This window comes from Rhinolophus ferrumequinum, chromosome 11 (genome assembly GCF_004115265.2).
Source record: "Rhinolophus ferrumequinum isolate MPI-CBG mRhiFer1 chromosome 11, mRhiFer1_v1.p, whole genome shotgun sequence".
Taxonomy (NCBI): domain Eukaryota; kingdom Metazoa; phylum Chordata; class Mammalia; order Chiroptera; family Rhinolophidae; genus Rhinolophus; species Rhinolophus ferrumequinum.
The window spans coordinates 11,509,315-11,525,489 of NC_046294.1; the positions used below are offsets into that span (position 1 = coordinate 11,509,315).

A 16,175-nucleotide genomic window follows, 5' to 3' on the forward strand; every position below is an offset into this window, starting at 1 on the left:
TTTTTTTTGATGGGGAAAACTTTATTTAAGACGATCTTGATGAAACAGTTCTCGGTCCAGCGAGTTGCCCGGTACCAGCAGACTCCCAGGGGGAAAGGAATGGTCTTGGCTGTGGCTCCCGCATGGAGTGGCTGCCGGGACTAGAAGCGTCAGTGTGGGGCGAAGCTCCTACCAAAAGCCCGGGATGAAGAGGAAAGCGAGCGCGAGCCTTGGAACCGTAGTGCCAACGACGGAAGGCACAGGGAGTGCGCGCCCTCTGAGGCGGTGGAGGCCCCCCGGGGTGCGAGCCAGCTCTTGGTTCCGCTTCATTCCCGTAGTTTCTGACTGCAATCCAAGGAATGGGCGCCGCATCCCTAATCTAGCTGGTAGGAAAAGGTTCTCTAGAAGCTCCAGTCCCTGGCGAGGTTGTGGCCAACTCTACGTAGATCACAGCGCCACACTTTGCCCTAATTAGCTCTACTCAACTGTGAACCCAAGAACAAGGCCAGGTGTTCTCTCATTTAGCTCCAGGCCATTTCTCTTTTGAAAGCAGCCCTATTACATAATTGTCTTTCAAAAAAGTATACAACCAGCCACTTCTCTGAAGCCAAGTGTCTTCATCTGTCAAGTGTGATTCTAAATCCTACGGTCTGCCTTGGGGTTTGGTGTCAAATGTTGCTGGTTTAACTGGTCTGATGCTTCAGCACTAGGCAGTAGGTGAAGGAGAAAGGTTTACCTTCTGTTTTCTGGGGTCTAGTCTACTTCCTTCTCTGACGTGGCATTTACATCAGGTTCTAGTTCATTCTTGCTAAGGGCTTCAATCTCCGTTTACTGCAACAGACATGAGGGTTCTCTTTTTTTAATGACAGTGTGCATTTAAAAAATGAAATCTTTAAAATACTTAAGACAGTACAAAAGTTAAGGTATTCACTGGAGATAAAAATATTTCTTCTATTTATAGAGGCTTTTCTTTTAGGTTGTTTCCTTAGGAAGGTATTCACTGGAGATAAAAATATTTCTTCTATTTATAGAGGCTTTTCTTTTAGGTTGTTTCCTTAGGAAGGATTCAAATTTCATTTTTTTAACTGTGTATTTTTCTTGGATTTTAAAACTTCTTCATTTCCCCAACTTCACAAATTGGGCATCTTTCTTTTCCTAAGAACCTGTAAATTGTTGTGTCTCTGCTAGACAGTGCTAAATGGGAATAAAAAATTTGACCTTCCACCATCCAACCACACATTCTAAACTCCCCTAGGACACGGGTCTACTGGATGCTAATCTCTTAGCTGGATATGCACAAACAGCGGCATAATCACTACTCCAAGGTTTAGAGAGAGATTCCAATTTCTTGTCCAGTTTTCCTTAAGATCATGCAAGACATTTCCTGGAAAGAATGTTTAATGGAACATAAGGTTTAAACTACCAGCCACTTCTGAAAAGTATTGCACAGTAAAATCGAGGCTAACAAAATGGGATATTCAGACCATCAAACTTCAGATAAATTACTTGCATGTATATCAAGAAATACCTTATAATTTTCTAGTGTAGTTTATACTTTTTCAAATTCTCTTCACTTGCATTTCCTCATGCCTCTAGATGGCAAACCACACGATCATTTTTAGTTCAAGTCACTGGTAAATAAAAAGACAACAAAATGTTACCCTTGGGTTTAGATGCAGAGAGGAATGATCTCTCTTTGTGTATAAATACTGCTGCCTTCCCTCCGATCCCTATGAAATGTCTCTGCTTGTGTTAAAGGACAGTTTCTCCCCTTGTGTTCTGGATCCCACCCTTCACTCCTGCATTTTCTTCTGAAATTGTTGACGTTTTATTTGAAAAATGAAACACAGAAAAAAAAAATAGAAGTGTCAGGAACACACCGTGCCCATCTTTAAATTATCTCCCTCTAAAGTGTTGCTATGCTGAGGCATCCTATCTAAAAGGTTAATAAACTCTCCTTTAACCCCATATCCCCCTCCTACACTATTTCTTAGCAAAGCGTCTTGAAAGAGTTGTCCATAATGGTTATCTCTACTTCTTCGTTTTGTTATCTCGATATATTTCAATAGGATTTTTATCCCCACCATTCCAAGACTACACTCTTCAAGGTCAACAGACATCCATGGTTCCAGATCCATAGTCGTCTTCTTTGCTAGCTCCCATTATACTTCACCTCTTATGTTTGTAGTGTTCTGAAAGTCCATCTGCCGCCTCCTGATTTACACTTAGAATACCACTGCTTTAAATGCCCTCGATAAACAATAGCTCCTCTGAACCTTCAGTCCTAACTTTCCCCAACCCTCCATATTTGTTTCCAACTGTCTATGTGGCATCTCCATATGGATGACTAATAGCTCAAACTTAACAATGTCAAAGTAGAATTGATATTCCCTTATTCCCTCCCTGAATTTCCCCAATCTCATAGCCAGTCTAGTTCAAGTAAACGATGTAGGGATCATCTTTGATTCCACTTGTTTTCCTCACCATTTCCATCAGCAAGTCCTATCAACTTTTCCTCGAAAATGTCCCAAGGCAATGTACTCACCAACTCCACCTCTGCTGCCCTACTTTAATCCATCAGTTCTCACATTGAAACTACCTTGTGTCCCTGCTTCTACTCTTGCCTCTATTACCCATTTTCCACATAGCAGTGATCTTTCCAAAGTGTAAATTAGACCATATCATTCTAACTGCTGTGTCCTGAAATGGTCTGAATGTGTGTGTCCCCCAAAATTCATATATATTCAAATCTTAACCCCCAAAGATGATGCTATTAGGAGGTGGGGTCTTTAAGAGGTGCTTGGGTCATGAATACGGAGCCTTCGTGAATGGGATTAGTGCCCACACGTAGGAGGCTCCGTAGAGCTCCTTTGCCCCTTCCACTACTTGAGGACACAGCTAGAAGTTGGCAGTTTGCAAACTGGAAGGAGAGCCTTCATCAACACAACCATGCTGGTGCCTTGATCTTGGACTTTCCAGCCTCCATAACTGTGAGGTTTCCGGTGTTTATAAGCTATTCAGTCGACGGTATTTTGTTCAAGTAGCCAGAAAAGACTAAGACACACCCCCTCTCTCATTGTTTCCCACTGCTCTTGGATTACAAAATCCCTACATTATGTTTGCTGCCCTTTCCAGCCTCTTCACCTGGATTCACTACACTCCAGTCTCACCGGCAATTCCCTTCACCAACCACATCAAGCTTTTTCCTTTCTTAAGTTTTCACACTGTTTCCTCCACCAGAAATATTTTACCCAAATTTTACACAGCTATTTAGGTCTTAACTCGAAGTGTATGCTTAGGAGAGGCCTTTCCTGATCACCCAATCTAAAGTAGCCTCTCGGTCACTGTCCCATATCACCCAATTTGAAGTCTCTGCATATAGCACTTATGTTTTTTGTGTTCTGTAAATTCCATAAGACTTTTAGTCTATCCTGTTCCCTATCTAGAATGGTTCCTAGCAAATAGTAGGTGCTCGATAAATACTTGTGGAAAGAAGGAATGAAGGGCATCAGATACTTATTCAATAATCCAGATCCAAACTAGGAACCCAGTCATTTGCAAGAGATCAGAGTATGGACTTTTCCTTGAAAGCTCAATTTACACTTTGATTTAGGGCCTGATTCCAATCAAATAGACAATAGGAAAGATAGCTGCAGCTGGGAGAAAATAAGCCATCTCTGGAAAATGATTAGATCTGAAATCTCATCCCAAGTTATCACCAGCCTCTTTGGTTTCTCATAGTAACCCTGGCTCTGGCAACAGATTTGCCATCTAGTTACTTAAGTGCAGAGGAACGGGGAACCATCATAAAAATTCACCTGTTTGGCTCATAGATGCGCTCTTGGCTTTCCTCTCTTCTAAGCATTTAGCAATAGATCATAACAATGATGGTTCTATAATTCTTAAGGGGAAAAAAACAATTTGAAAAAACTATACCAACTTCTGTGATACGGCAAAAATATTTATTAAAATAATTTTTTCCCAAGTTTGAACTTTATTGCAAGGAGGCCTTTTAACACAATCTTTCATTCTGGATAAATGAGATAAAAAGTACTATATACAAAATATAAAACAGTGATAAAAACAGTAAAAGAAATGGGATTCCCTAGGGCTTTCAAGATTTCAAAGCAGCCCCTCGGGATCAAAGAAACCAATTATATTCCCATGGTTTTCCTTTTGGTTCAAAATTAGAAGAGGTGTGTTACCACCACCCAAGAGGTGGGTTTTTAGAGGTAGAACATAAACTTTCTACTAGTCACTATTTACTTGTCAGCCTGTTCTCAACAGATTCTCATACCTCAGCCCACCTGCCTTTGGTGATGGCCAGATCTCCATGCCCCAGGCAGCAAGGCTTCCTGTTGATCTCTATTTAAGATCCATGAACCGGATATCCATGATGAGAAGGAAGTTCTTAGGCAGTGGGCGGGGGGCTGGAGAGAGAACAGTAAACATCTGATGCTCCAGGTCCACACTGGTCACCACGATGAAGCCCGCCACACTGGTCTCGGAAAGGTTCTCCTCTGTGCCCTCAGCAGTGCTAACACTCAGGAGGTGGTGCACCATGTCTCGGCCAGGGGTGACAGGTACTAGCTTGAGCTGATTGTCCTCCTGGGACATGCCCAAAGGCAAACAGGAGTCTGGGATTGTGGGTGCCCCAACTTTGTAGATTTTCACATCTGAAAACTTGACATTGAAGGCATGGGGATAGAAACAGCCCCGGAATCCATAGAAATACTCACGGATACGCTCATCCCTACATTCCCGCCGGAAGTCCTTAGAGCGCTCAACCACACCTCCTGATTTAGGGAGCAGCACAGTGCGTACAAAGTGAGGCAAGTCCCGTTTCAGTTCATTGTACAGTCGTTCTTGATCCAGAACCACAACCACATCCACCTCAAAGGCTGAGGCTGCATGCACCAGGGCCTGGTAACCAGAGCCCTTCACCCAGCCACAGGTGTTAATGACACAGCCACTCACAGAGGCCCTTCGGTTCACTTCACATCTTTGGTTGAACACATCTGCTAAACGAGATGTAATCTGCAGAAGAAAGGATCAAGGTGAGGGGGAAAAAACCGCAAAAAAGAACAAATCCATAGCTATTTTGTCCCTCTTTAGAAAAAGTGGTGTTAGGTACAAGAAAAACAACATTTTATAATGGCTGTGGTTTTGACCCCCACAAGATGGATTTAATGTTTATGTTGTTTCTTCTGTCTCCTGTTTCATGTTCCACATGGGAATTTATGGAAATTTAATAATTACTTAAGAATAGGTCCACAGAAACATTTACAATCAGAGGTTGACTTATATCTGAAACTGTCTTTTCTGAAATCATGTGGCAATACCAGCTAAGGGAGCAAAGCAATGGCCGTAGACAGTTTTAACTAGCAAACTTCTGCACAGCTTCCTACCTCAATACCCACCCTTCCCTCCACCCGACCTTGGCTCTGACCTTATTATAAAGCTTGATGTTGGTGCCAGGAGTTGTGGAGCCAAAATGATACACCAGAGGGGCCTGGATAGAAAATCCCTCTTCAACATCTGCAGGCCGCTCAATGTAGAGAGCTCCCATGGTGCCAGGGATAGAAACAGAGCCTTGGCCCACATCCAGCTCCACGTAAGTGGGGCGGCGGCCCAAACGCACTGCGTAGTTGAGCAGCAAACGGCACACGGTGGACTTGCCCACATCAGTGGGGCCCACGACCATCACCCGGGGGCCTCGCTCCTCTTCCTTCTCCGCCTGCCTCCTCATCTGCTCCAAGGCTGTGTGCGTGTTGAGGTAAAGCAACATAGGGGTGTCCTTGGAGACATAGGCCACCTCAGTGCGGCCACTCAGCTGGAGAGAACAACCATGCCAAGTGAAAACAGCCACCTTGGCACCAGCATCAAAGGTGAATTTCTTGTTTCGGGTCAGCTCTGTGCCAAAGATTTCTGCCATGCCAGCCAGCAGCTCCAACTGAACTGACTGAGATGCCTCCACCTCAAAGCGAAGTTCTGTTTCTCGCTCTAGTTCAAATTTAGTTGCTGGCTTCTTGTCATCATTGGCCTCCTCTCCCATCTTTTCTGTGTAGCTGTTGTGCCTACAATACAAAGTAAATTTCAGATCTAAACAAGTTAGAACTCTGTTCAGAATCCTCCAGTGGATGTTACTCCTTATCTTGCTTTATTTTTCTCCTTATCGCTCATCACCATCTGTCTCACATATTTTATTGTCTGTCTATCCTCACTAGGGTTGGGCATTTTTGTTTTGCTGCTGCATCTCTAGTAACTAGAGTAGGACTTTAAAACCCATAGGCACCTCTATAAATACACCAAGTGAATAAATGACTCAGACATAATTAGAAAACTGTATCTACAGATTGACAGAACACTTGGTTACATTATCTCATCATTCCCTTCACTCTACTGGGATACTCCAGACTTGAGAAAGCAAGGGATGCCGACTTCCCAACCCTTAATCAACAAGAAAGGGCATCTGCAATCCGTATGCAAAGAAGAGAATACCTGGTGTGAACTTAGAAAACAGCATTAAGGCCCTGCTCAGCAACGACTAGTAGTGTGATCCTTTTCCTCAGCTGTCAACCGGAGGCACTTAAACTTCCTCACACAAAAGTGTTCTGGGGATTAACAGGGATTATTGAAGGGAAAAAAAACACTTGGTAAGCTAGAAAACGCCAAGGAATAATTAAGACTTACAGTGGTACCTCGCTTTGCTAACATAATCCGTTCCGGAAGACCGTTCGAGTTCTGAAACGTTCGAAAACAGAGGCGCGGTATCCCCATAGAAAGTAATACAAAATGGATTAATCCGTTCCAGACCTTTAAGATCAACCCCTAAAACTACAAATTTAGCATGAATTTTACTATCTAATGATACTATAGATCCATAAAATTTACAGCTTTTATAAACCAAAATATTCGTCAACAGAGACATTCAAAAACCGAGGTACCAGTGTATTTCTCATACAAGACTGCAGCTCTAGGTCCGGCATTTGTCCCAGCCTCCCCAGACACAAAATCTGCCCAGGCCCCAAGGAAGCGACAGTAGCTTTCCTGAACTTATTATCTCACCTGCACAGCCACGAGCCCCAAATGGAGAAGCCCGCCCACACAGGACCTAAGCTCGCTGGGACCCACGCCGGAAACAAGGGTGGTTCTGCACTTGCGCAGTGGAGGAGACACGGTGGCGCGATGCCCCTTGGGATATATAGTTGTACAGAAACAGCCCCAGCTTATGCAGCCGCTCGGCCTTCTGGGAGTTGTAGTTAAAGGATTGTTTTGATAATGACGCCAAAGTGGGAGGGGCTGCGGCCAACGTTGTTCGCAAAGTGGGCGGGACGCGGGTAGGAGTGCCGGTTACGCCCCCGCGCGGGGCGGGGACCGGTTGAGGAGCCGTGGGTCGCGTGGGCGCGGCCGGTGTGGTTTCTTGCCCTGTGTTCCCGCTCACCTGCTACCCAGGAAGGGGAACGGAGGGGGCCTCACTATTAATGTCCCACGATAGCCTGCTTGCCTGGACCACAAGCCAGGAAGTGACGAAATTGGCAAACCCCTCTTGGACACGAAGAAACCTAGGTGTAGGGAAAGTGGAGGAAAACAGCCTGTCAGAGGCCCACCTGGGCTGTCATCCCCTACCTGACTCAGTGCTTGGCACCTAGAGGGCATTGAAAACAACTTTTTTGAATAAAAATCCAAGAATTTCTTCCTGTTACTCTTTACCCAGTCATTACCCAACCACCTCTCTTCTTTTGAGTGGGGAGTTTGGTTGGGTACTCTTTGCCCTCCCTAAATCCCTGACAGTTACACAAGGTCAACAGGTTGGGCTACATCTATAAGCCACTTCTCCCCAGCCTGGGCTTTGGAATCTTGTATTCTTTGCTATGCGACTTGCTCACTTTGTGACTGGGCGAATCATAGCCTTAAACTCTCTGAGATCCAGTTTCTTGTCTGTAAAATGGGGATGATAACAGTACCCGACCTCTTAATGTCGTTTTGATGATTGAATGGGATGATACACAAAGTACTAATGCCTGTACTAAAGCACGATGTACAAAGTTCTAAAGCACGATGCCTGTAACACAGAAAACATTTGATGTCAGCTTTTAAGTTTTTATTATAGTCTGAGGAAGCGGGGCTATAATAATGCCATCCATTTGTTACAGTGGTTTCCATTTTTCAAAGCCCTTTCAGGTTACCTTTCTTCACAGTCACCCTGTAAAGTAAGTTTTATTATCTCCAATTTCAGATGAGGGGGAGATGAAGATAGGTGAAGGGACTTGACCAAGCTAGGACTCAAACCCAGGATTTTGGAGTCTGAGTCCAGTTAATATAATAACAGCAAACACATAGTCTTAGATGCCAGGTGCTGTCCTAGGGCTTTACAGGTGTAAATTCATTTAATCCTCAGAAGAGCCCTGTGAAGTACATACTACCATTGTCATCCCTGCCTTATAGATGAGTACTTTTTTGAGTCCAGCTCACATGGTTAATCTGGACTGAAAGCCCAGAAAGATTTTCTGGTTTGCCTTTGTCCCACTGACCCTACCTTAGCACTCACTTTCTAAGAGTGCCATCCTCACTTCTCACAGTTTTTTCTTTGATAGCTTGTTTTAAATATTTCATGCATTCACCATGCGTGCATTAACTCTCCAATGAACTATTAGATATTCCCTAATCTTTCACCATTCTTCAAAAATTCAATTCCAGTCTTCCATTCGCAAGTTTTCTCCCCGAGTGAGCTCATCTTCTTCTCCTGTTTCCGAGCAGTCTATTTATTTCCCAGGTCTTTTTCTTTGCCTCCACACCCTCTCCCCTGAGGCAATTTCTTCCAATTATCTGAAGGTCATCTTTATTTGGATATTGTATAGCTATCTCAAACTGAATTTAGGGAAAAGAAACACCCCCACCCCCGCTTAGACTTTTCTCCATTTTGCTTTCTAAACACAGAAAGAGTCAGGGCACATTTAATGCATCTGTGCTTGCCTACACACTCTCTTTTCTCTTTCACCAAGCACTCCTGTCATCTCCACCCCACCCCCAAATAACACTGTCCTCATATCTTTTCCAACCTCCTCTCCAGCTAAACTACCTTGATCATTTTCTTCCCAAGTTAATTTAAACTGATATTCTTTTTGCTTCCAAACTTTTAATCCTTGTCCTAAAACTACTCACCTTCCGTTTTCCCACTTCCCACTGTTTTCCTCAAGAATTGTTCCGCATATTCCTCCTGTGTTTATATTTCCTTTCTTATCTGTTGCCCAGTCAAGATCACGTCCCTCTTCTTTCTTTACCGAGTTTTCCCTCTCAATTTCAAAGTTCTGGTACTATCACCTACATTGTGTTTTCAGAATTTACCTTAAACCCCAGAATCTTCTGATTAAATATTTAGAATTCCTTTATTCACACCCAGCTAGCAATGCCTCCCATTACATTTCCTTACCTTACTTTTTTTTAAATCTATATTTAACAAGGCTTTATGTAAATCTTGCATCAGAAGATGCCATTAGTTATTGAGGATGGAAGGCAAAGAGGTTATATACTAAAAGTATTTTTTGAGGGACTATCTTGTGACTCATTAAAATAAAAGTTCAGGTTAATTTTTTGTTTGAAGTAATTGGTTAGGAAGGAATACAGGAAATCCACAGAAAAAGATAGCAACCAGAATGATATCAGCCAGATTTTGAATATTCCTTCACTCTGAATCCTACCTTACGTTTGAAAGAAAAACTAACCACCCACAAGCAGTCCTTTCTGTAAGCCCCCATCTTTGTCACACTTCATTTCCTGAATGTTAGCCTCTGTTAGAAATCAGGGAGTTTCTCTTAGAGGATGTGTTCTGTGTCCACATACTTCAGTGACATGCACAGGGCAGCACTTCATAAGAAATATATTTTTTAAACTTTTATTTATTTTAAGTGTCTTTTTTTCCAGGACCCATCAACTCCAAGTCAAGTAGTTGTTTCAGTTTAGTTGTGGAGGGCGCAGCTCACAGTGGCCCATGTGGGGAGTGAAGCAGCAACCTTGTTGTTAAGAGCACCACACTCTAAACTACTGAGCCATCCGGCCGCCCCCATAAGAAATATTCTGAGTCAAAAGAAATATAACTGGAAGCTGATAGAAAGATAGCACTGAAAGACGTGAGTTCTTCAAACGACACAAATTTGGCATGTGTCTCTTGAGCTACCATAACTTAATAATAAACCCTCTCTCTGGGTTTCAGGGTATCAAGTTGAGAACATACTTTTGAAATAACAGCGACGGCTGTTTACCAGGTGCCTATCAGGTGCCAGGCACGTTTTAGCTATTTACATGTCATCTCACTTTGCTGCATGTCTCTGTGAGGGAAATATTGTTAGCCTCATTTAGCAGAAGAGGAAACCTGGGCACAGAGAGGATCAGGAACTTGCCCAGTGGTTCCTGGTGAGTATATTGGCAGAGATGGGATTTTATCTCAGGTCTCTTTAAAACCAAAGCCAGACACTGGGATCACGCCTGAAGATGCAATTCAACTGCTGTTTTGGGAGCATCACCTCTGCACTTAGGCATTGCAGTCCTGGGGTGAACAGAGGAACTGCCCCCGGGACCTGCCTCAGAAAGTTTACAACCCGGTAGAGAACCTTATGTAATGCGGGTGTCTCCGTTCGTGAAGCACAAGCAATTTGGCGATAGTTGATAAGAGGTTCCCACACGTGAGATGTCGCATTTGCTCTATGACTCCTTGGTGGGGTAGGCTATTACGCTGAGGCTTTGAGGTTTGCAAATGCCTGGTACAAGCTTGGGGGCACAGTTTGCCATATGTGACAACTAGTATGTCTTTCTTTTCTCTGCATCAGGGCTGCTGTCCATCTGAGCCGAAATGAGGAATATATCATTTTGCATGTGTGCAGGCGCCACTCTGCAACCATCTCTCAGCGTCACTTGCCTTGCCACCTCCTTTCCTCCAGCCCTGCCACCCGTGCTCCATCCTTGCCCAGCTCTGTCCTTCCCCCAGGTTCTCCTTGACCACACTGCCTTCCTCCTCGGTAACCAGCCTGTCCTCTTTCTCGTCCCCTCCTGGTCCTGTCCCTCTGCTCCCAACCCTTGCCCCACTCCCTCATCCCCGCCCCTCGATTCCTGTCCCCCCTCCCTCCCGCCCCGCCTCCTGTGTCTCCCAGCCCTGCTCTGACGTGGGAGGTGAGGGGGTGGGGGGCGGATGACTCACAGTGTTATGATGCAGTCCCACAACCAGCTACATTCACCCACAGACCGCGGTGCAGACGGGAGGCAACCTCTGGCCCCCCAGCAGCTGGCCAGCTTTGCAGCCCGTCCTGAGCCCCTAGTCCCCTCCCTGCCCCCATCCCCTTCGCAATTGAAGGAGCGGAAAGAGAAGAGAGAAGAGTGAGCAGAGAGATTGAGAAAAAGAGAGATAGACGGAGATCTCTGGAGCAGACCTCAAGGTGAGGGGGCAGCCCTTCTCCAAATGAATTTTTTTTTCCCTTTGCAAATTTCCTCCTCCTGCTGCGTGTTGCTTTCTCCCCTTTGCAAAAGCATTATTCATCCACCCTTTGTCCTCCCTTCCCCCTCCCTGCTGCCTCCGCTCCGCTCTCAGAGCCTCCATCCCTCTCCAAGCGCTGATGGTTCCCGCACTTATTTCCTGGCAACTTCAGCTGCAGCATTAGGCATCACTGTTTATTGTTTTGCTGCTGGTGTGGACCCCCCAAAGCCCGCCCAGGGAGCTGGCTGTGCTGCTAATGATTTTGGACCATACCATGCTGAGAATGCCAGCCCAGAGGGGGCCGAAGCCTCAGAGCAGATGAGAAAATCCATTGTGAGCAGGTGGCCTCCTCCCTTTTTTTCCCCTCCCGAGAGGCATGGGATTCGAACCTGGTTCCTCCAGCCTCCGCCTCTGGGCCTCTGCTGTCGGGGATGGTTCCCCGGCACCCCCACCCCAGTCCTCCCTCTCCCCTGCCTCCCACGATCCATCCCCGGCTCACTTGGGGAAACATCCTCTCCCCAGCACTCAGCTAGCTTGCCTTTGTTTTTTCCCCAGTCATTTGCCCAATGTGCTTTTCCCTGCGATCTGAGATGGGGAAGAAATGACCCCTACTCCCCCTCCTCTGAGTATTCTCTATCCTTCTGTGCAGCCTCTCCTTGCTTGATGGGGAAGCATTAGAGAAAGGGGGCGGGAGGCGTGACGGAGGCTGGGGAAGGAGGTAGAGCAGGGACCTGGCTGGCCCCCTCCCCGGGCCCTTGAAGGTGTGCTAGGTGGAGCGGCAGAGGGGTACTTGCAGGCAAAGTTGGAGGCCGACTAGTGAAGTGGACGCTGACCAGTGTGCTGGTGAGGAGGGCCCATTTCCTGCGGCCAGAGCCCAATGTCACCCTGAACTCAGCCCAAGGTGTCTTCCTGGGGCCCAGCCACAGGGAGAGGACCTGAAACTGAAGACGGTCTCTGATGGGGGTTTAGTGGAGAGACTGCCTGATGACCCCTGGAAAAACGAACAGCCGGGCCACTAGCAGCCACCACAGAGGACAGGATGAGAGCCCGTTTGCCCGACTACCCAGAGCCACGTTGCCTGTTCAGTTTCGTGGCCTAGCGTTGCCAGAACACCCAGCTGGCACCTCTGAACCAGACTTGGGCTATGCCACCCACAGTGGGGCCTGAAGGGCCCATGAAGAAGGCAGCTCACCTGCTTATCAGAGCCCACAGAGGACACCTCCCTTCTTATCCTCTGACTCCAGCACCCTCATCCACTTGGGGGTGGAGTTTGGACAAGTATCAACATCTTTCTCAAGATTCGTAATCAGAACCCAGCAATTATTTTCCTTCTGTCACCCACAGAGGCATTGCTGTTTGTCCCTGCTCCTGGGAGGTGGAAACATTCTCTGCCTTGTGCTCCAAAGCACAGCTTTGGAAAATGAGAGTCCCCCTCTTGCTACCTGTTGTGGATGTTACCCACACACTACACCACCCGGCCCTGCTCAGCCCGGGAGTGCTGTCTTCCCTGTGGTCTCCATTTCCCATTGGTTCCAGCTGTCAGATCTGCCTGAAGGACAGTTTCTGTCCTATAGCTGGGAGCCTAAGTCCTTAACTGAGGGCAGAGAGAGACGTAAGGGTCTGAGGGTAAGGAGAGCAGTAGAGAGACGCCAAGGAGCTCAGAGGCTGGGAAGACAGCAAGGTGCTGCCTCTGGGCCAAATGAGTGAACTAAGGGTCAGGACCAGGCAGCAGCCACATCTGATGTCCTTGGCACCAAAGGAGGCATCCATGCAGTTCTGCTTCGCAGAGAGCAGGACCCTGACCCCAGGAGCGGGCTGAAGCAGGGTGTAAGCCAGCCAGCTCTCCCTCCCTCTCATCATGCCCCTCTTTCCACACAAAATGTATTAAGGACCAACTGTATGGTAAATGGAGGCCACGGAATAGAAAAACTGCCAGGAATCCCCAACTTTTAAGACTTTGAGCTCCAGACCCTATCAGAGCATGTGGAAGGCAGATCCTCACCAAAGAACTGAAATCAAGGCGAGCACTGCAGACGTCGCTCCCATGGCAGCATTGTGCCCGCGGGCTGCTCCCAGTGGAACGTGGTGGAGGCTGCTCCCGTCCCACGAGGGAGACACCACCTCCCCGGCTATGGCCCCCGAGGCCAGGCTTGCCCGAGCAAATGGGAATCCAGGGCACTGGGAGGCTCAGTGCGACTGAAAGCTGAGAGGGTTGGTGGTGATAGGGAACTAGGGGCAGGGGTGAGGCAAGCCCCATCTTCTCCATTCCCTCTAGAGGGGCTTCTCATGACGTCACAGCTCTTCTGACGCACCTTCCCCCCCTTCCCAGGTGACTTTCATTTCTATCTGGTTCACGTCTGGGGGGGCCCTGGCCGGGCAGCCCCCCCACATTCCTCCTGCCCTGAAACACGGCTCTAGCCAACCTGCTCCGCTGCTTTACCTGCGACCGCCTGTGTGGGGGCTGCACGGCGCCAGCCCCTCCAGCCCGCCAGGGCATCGTCCTCCAGCCCGTCATGCCCAGCTGTGACCCCGGCCCAGGCCCTGCCTGCCTCCCCACCAAGACGTTCCGTAGCTACCTGCCCCGCTGCCACCGCACTTATAGCTGCGTCCACTGCCGTGCACATCTGGCCAAACACGATGAGCTTATTTCTAAGGTACTGCCACTTCCTTCCTCTCTCCTACCAGGCTTGTCCAAACTCACCTGGGGTGAGACAAGGTACCCATCCTCCCTCTTCCATGCCCCTGGGGATTCAGGCAGTGGGGCCGTGGGCCACCCAGTAGTCACTGTCTGTCCTGTGTCTCCACAGTCCTTCCAAGGGAGCCATGGCCGAGCCTACCTGTTTAATTCCGTGTGAGTCCACCCCTCCTTGTGCTTGCGTGTGTGCATAATTCTGAGGAGAAAGGGGGTTAGGCACCAGAAGGTGGCCTCGTACCTTCTGCTTTTCCTCCCCTCTTGCAAAGGGGTTCAGAAACTCATTCTGGGGAGTATGGGCAGAACTGGACTCAGCACATTGGAGAAGGACCAGGCACTAGCCAGAAAGGGGAGAACCGCTGAAGGCAGGGGCTCCCAGCCGGGCAGGGCAAACTCTCCAGATGGAAGAGCTTCTGGGCCACTTGGGGGTTGGACTGACAGAGCAACCCCATTGGGTGCTGGGCCCTTCCTGTTTCCTGAGACAGGGTCAACGTGGGCTGTGGGCCAGCTGAACAGCGCCTCCTGCTCACGGGGCTTCACTCGGTAGCTGACATTTTCTGCGAGAGCTGCAAAACCACACTGGGCTGGAAATATGTAAGTAGCTGGGGGACGGCCCTCCATGGACCTCCAAGCCCCAGTGACCACGTCAGGTCTTTGCGTGGGCCAGAGGTTGGAGGGTAGGTCTAGGAGGACTGGGTGGGGGGACTTTGGGGGCAGGGTAATACAGGTGATTGGAGGGCCTGGAGGGGAACTGCTTGGTCCCACATTCACTGCTTCCTCTCCACCAGGAACAGGCCTTTGAGACAAGTCAGAAGTACAAGGAGGGGAAGTACATCATTGAAATGTCACACATGGTGAAGGACAACGGCTGGGACTGAGGGGCAGGCAGGCTGTGCCCTTTCTCCGCATGCCCCACCCTCCCACCTGTCCCCTGGCCCTGCCAAGCAGTCCATACCAGCATGAGTACTGCCCCACCCCTGGGGGGACCCACCTCCCACCAACCCCTCCCGCCTCCACCTCATGACTCCCAGGCCTCTTTGGAACAGGGGTCTGGGGTACCCCAGGGGTGCTCAAGGCTCAGGAGTGGGCAGTAGTCAGGGGAAGACAGAACTGAGGAAAAGGGATGGCTGTGGGCCCTCCTAGCCCTCTCAAGTCCGGTGAATTGAGATGATGGCAGGGCGTACTCTCAGGCAGAGAGGACCATGGGAGGAATCAGGTTTTGCTCCACCTCTTTGAGTGAACAGAGGACAAACCTGGAGTCATGGAGCTGGTAGATTCTAGGCCGCAGAATAGCAGATGAGAAAAGGCTTGGGTTGGAATGAAATTCTGGCCTCAGACACTGGGGGATACCAGTCTCTGAGGGTGAAGTGTCTCACCCCACTGGTAGGAGAAAGGATTCGGGGGTGGCGGGGAAAATCCCAATCCCAGGCCCTGGGAAATAAAGGAATCACAGGGGTTTCCATTTCACTCCACTTGTTTATGTTGGCACTAAAGAGGCACTTTCGAGTATCTAACCTTTGCCATTGGGTGGGGTGGGGAAAGCTGCCCCTGGAACAGCCTCCACCCCCAGCTGGCTGTTTCTGGAGCGAGCAGTCTTTATGGGCATTACCTGAGGCCCAGCCACTGCTCCCTGGGACCCAGTCCCATGGAGGGGAGGTGGGAAATCAGTGCTACGGGGCCAGGCTTCCTCGTGGCTGCCACCAGCGAACGAAACTTTTGTATGATACATAGTGTTTGGGTCTATTTTTTAATAAAAAGGGGAAAAGCAGCTGTGAGGCATTATCCTCTGACTTTCCTTCCTCGAGCTCGTACCATGTAGTCACACTCCCTTCCCCAGGGCCTGTTCCTTGGTGCCACTAGGGGGCAGCAATTGTTTCCACCGGGGCAAGACCCCACTGCAGCTTTTACTAGGCTGGGTATCCAGGGGGAGTTTTCTCTTAGCAAGAGGGATGGCTTTTGTGAGCGGTATCCCAGCTAGAGCATCCAAAACCAGCGGGTCTTCCAGAGCCCTTGACAACGAATCAACTTTTGCCTGGA

General features: G+C 48.3%; 2 protein-coding genes across 6 annotated transcripts; one reads left to right on the plus strand and one right to left on the minus strand.

Moving 5' to 3' along the window:
* Window positions 1-3,924: 3,924 nt before the first annotated feature.
* CLP1 (cleavage factor polyribonucleotide kinase subunit 1) lies at window positions 3,925-7,168 on the minus strand. Of its 5 annotated transcripts, none has more exons than XM_033118799.1 (4): window positions 7,048-7,143; window positions 6,481-6,593; window positions 5,429-6,056; window positions 3,925-5,016 (listed from the first exon to the last, which is right to left on the minus strand). In XM_033118799.1, exons 3-4 carry the CDS (start codon window positions 6,032-6,034, stop codon window positions 4,345-4,347), a joined length of 1,278 nt encoding a protein of 425 aa, XP_032974690.1. In that variant the 5' UTR covers window positions 6,035-6,056; window positions 6,481-6,593; window positions 7,048-7,143; the 3' UTR covers window positions 3,925-4,344. The 5 variants fall into 5 exon arrangements, with proteins under 5 accessions (XP_032974690.1, XP_032974694.1, XP_032974692.1 ...); XM_033118803.1 differs by lacking the exon at window positions 6,481-6,593 and adding an exon at window positions 6,673-6,723 and having other exon boundaries at window positions 7,048-7,090; XM_033118801.1 differs by lacking the exon at window positions 7,048-7,143 and adding an exon at window positions 6,673-6,731.
* A 3,985-nt stretch (window positions 7,169-11,153) lies between these two features.
* Window positions 11,154-15,909, plus strand: YPEL4 (yippee like 4). The gene is made up of 5 exons (XM_033121649.1): window positions 11,154-11,408; window positions 13,776-14,100; window positions 14,254-14,297; window positions 14,624-14,732; window positions 14,927-15,909. Exons 2-5 carry the CDS (start codon window positions 13,960-13,962, stop codon window positions 15,014-15,016), a joined length of 384 nt encoding a protein of 127 aa, XP_032977540.1. The 5' UTR covers window positions 11,154-11,408; window positions 13,776-13,959; the 3' UTR covers window positions 15,017-15,909.
* The last annotated feature ends 266 nt before the right edge of the window (window positions 15,910-16,175 follow it).

Bases quoted from the DNA above. Each gene is read 5' to 3' on its own strand.
- CLP1 (XM_033118800.1), bottom strand. From the start codon at position 6,034: ATGGGAGAGGAGGCCAATGATGACAAGAAGCCAGCAACTAAATTTGAA. The intron at 5,017-5,428 runs GTCAGAGCCAAG...TTTCTTCTGCAG, and splicing joins ACATCAAGCTTTATAATAAG to ATTACATCTCGTTTAGCAGA.
- YPEL4 (XM_033121649.1), top strand. From the start codon at position 13,960: ATGCCCAGCTGTGACCCCGGCCCAGGCCCTGCCTGCCTCCCCACCAAG. The intron at 14,101-14,253 runs GTACTGCCACTT...GTGTCTCCACAG, and splicing joins ACGATGAGCTTATTTCTAAG to TCCTTCCAAGGGAGCCATGG. The intron at 14,733-14,926 runs GTAAGTAGCTGG...CCTCTCCACCAG, and splicing joins CCACACTGGGCTGGAAATAT to GAACAGGCCTTTGAGACAAG.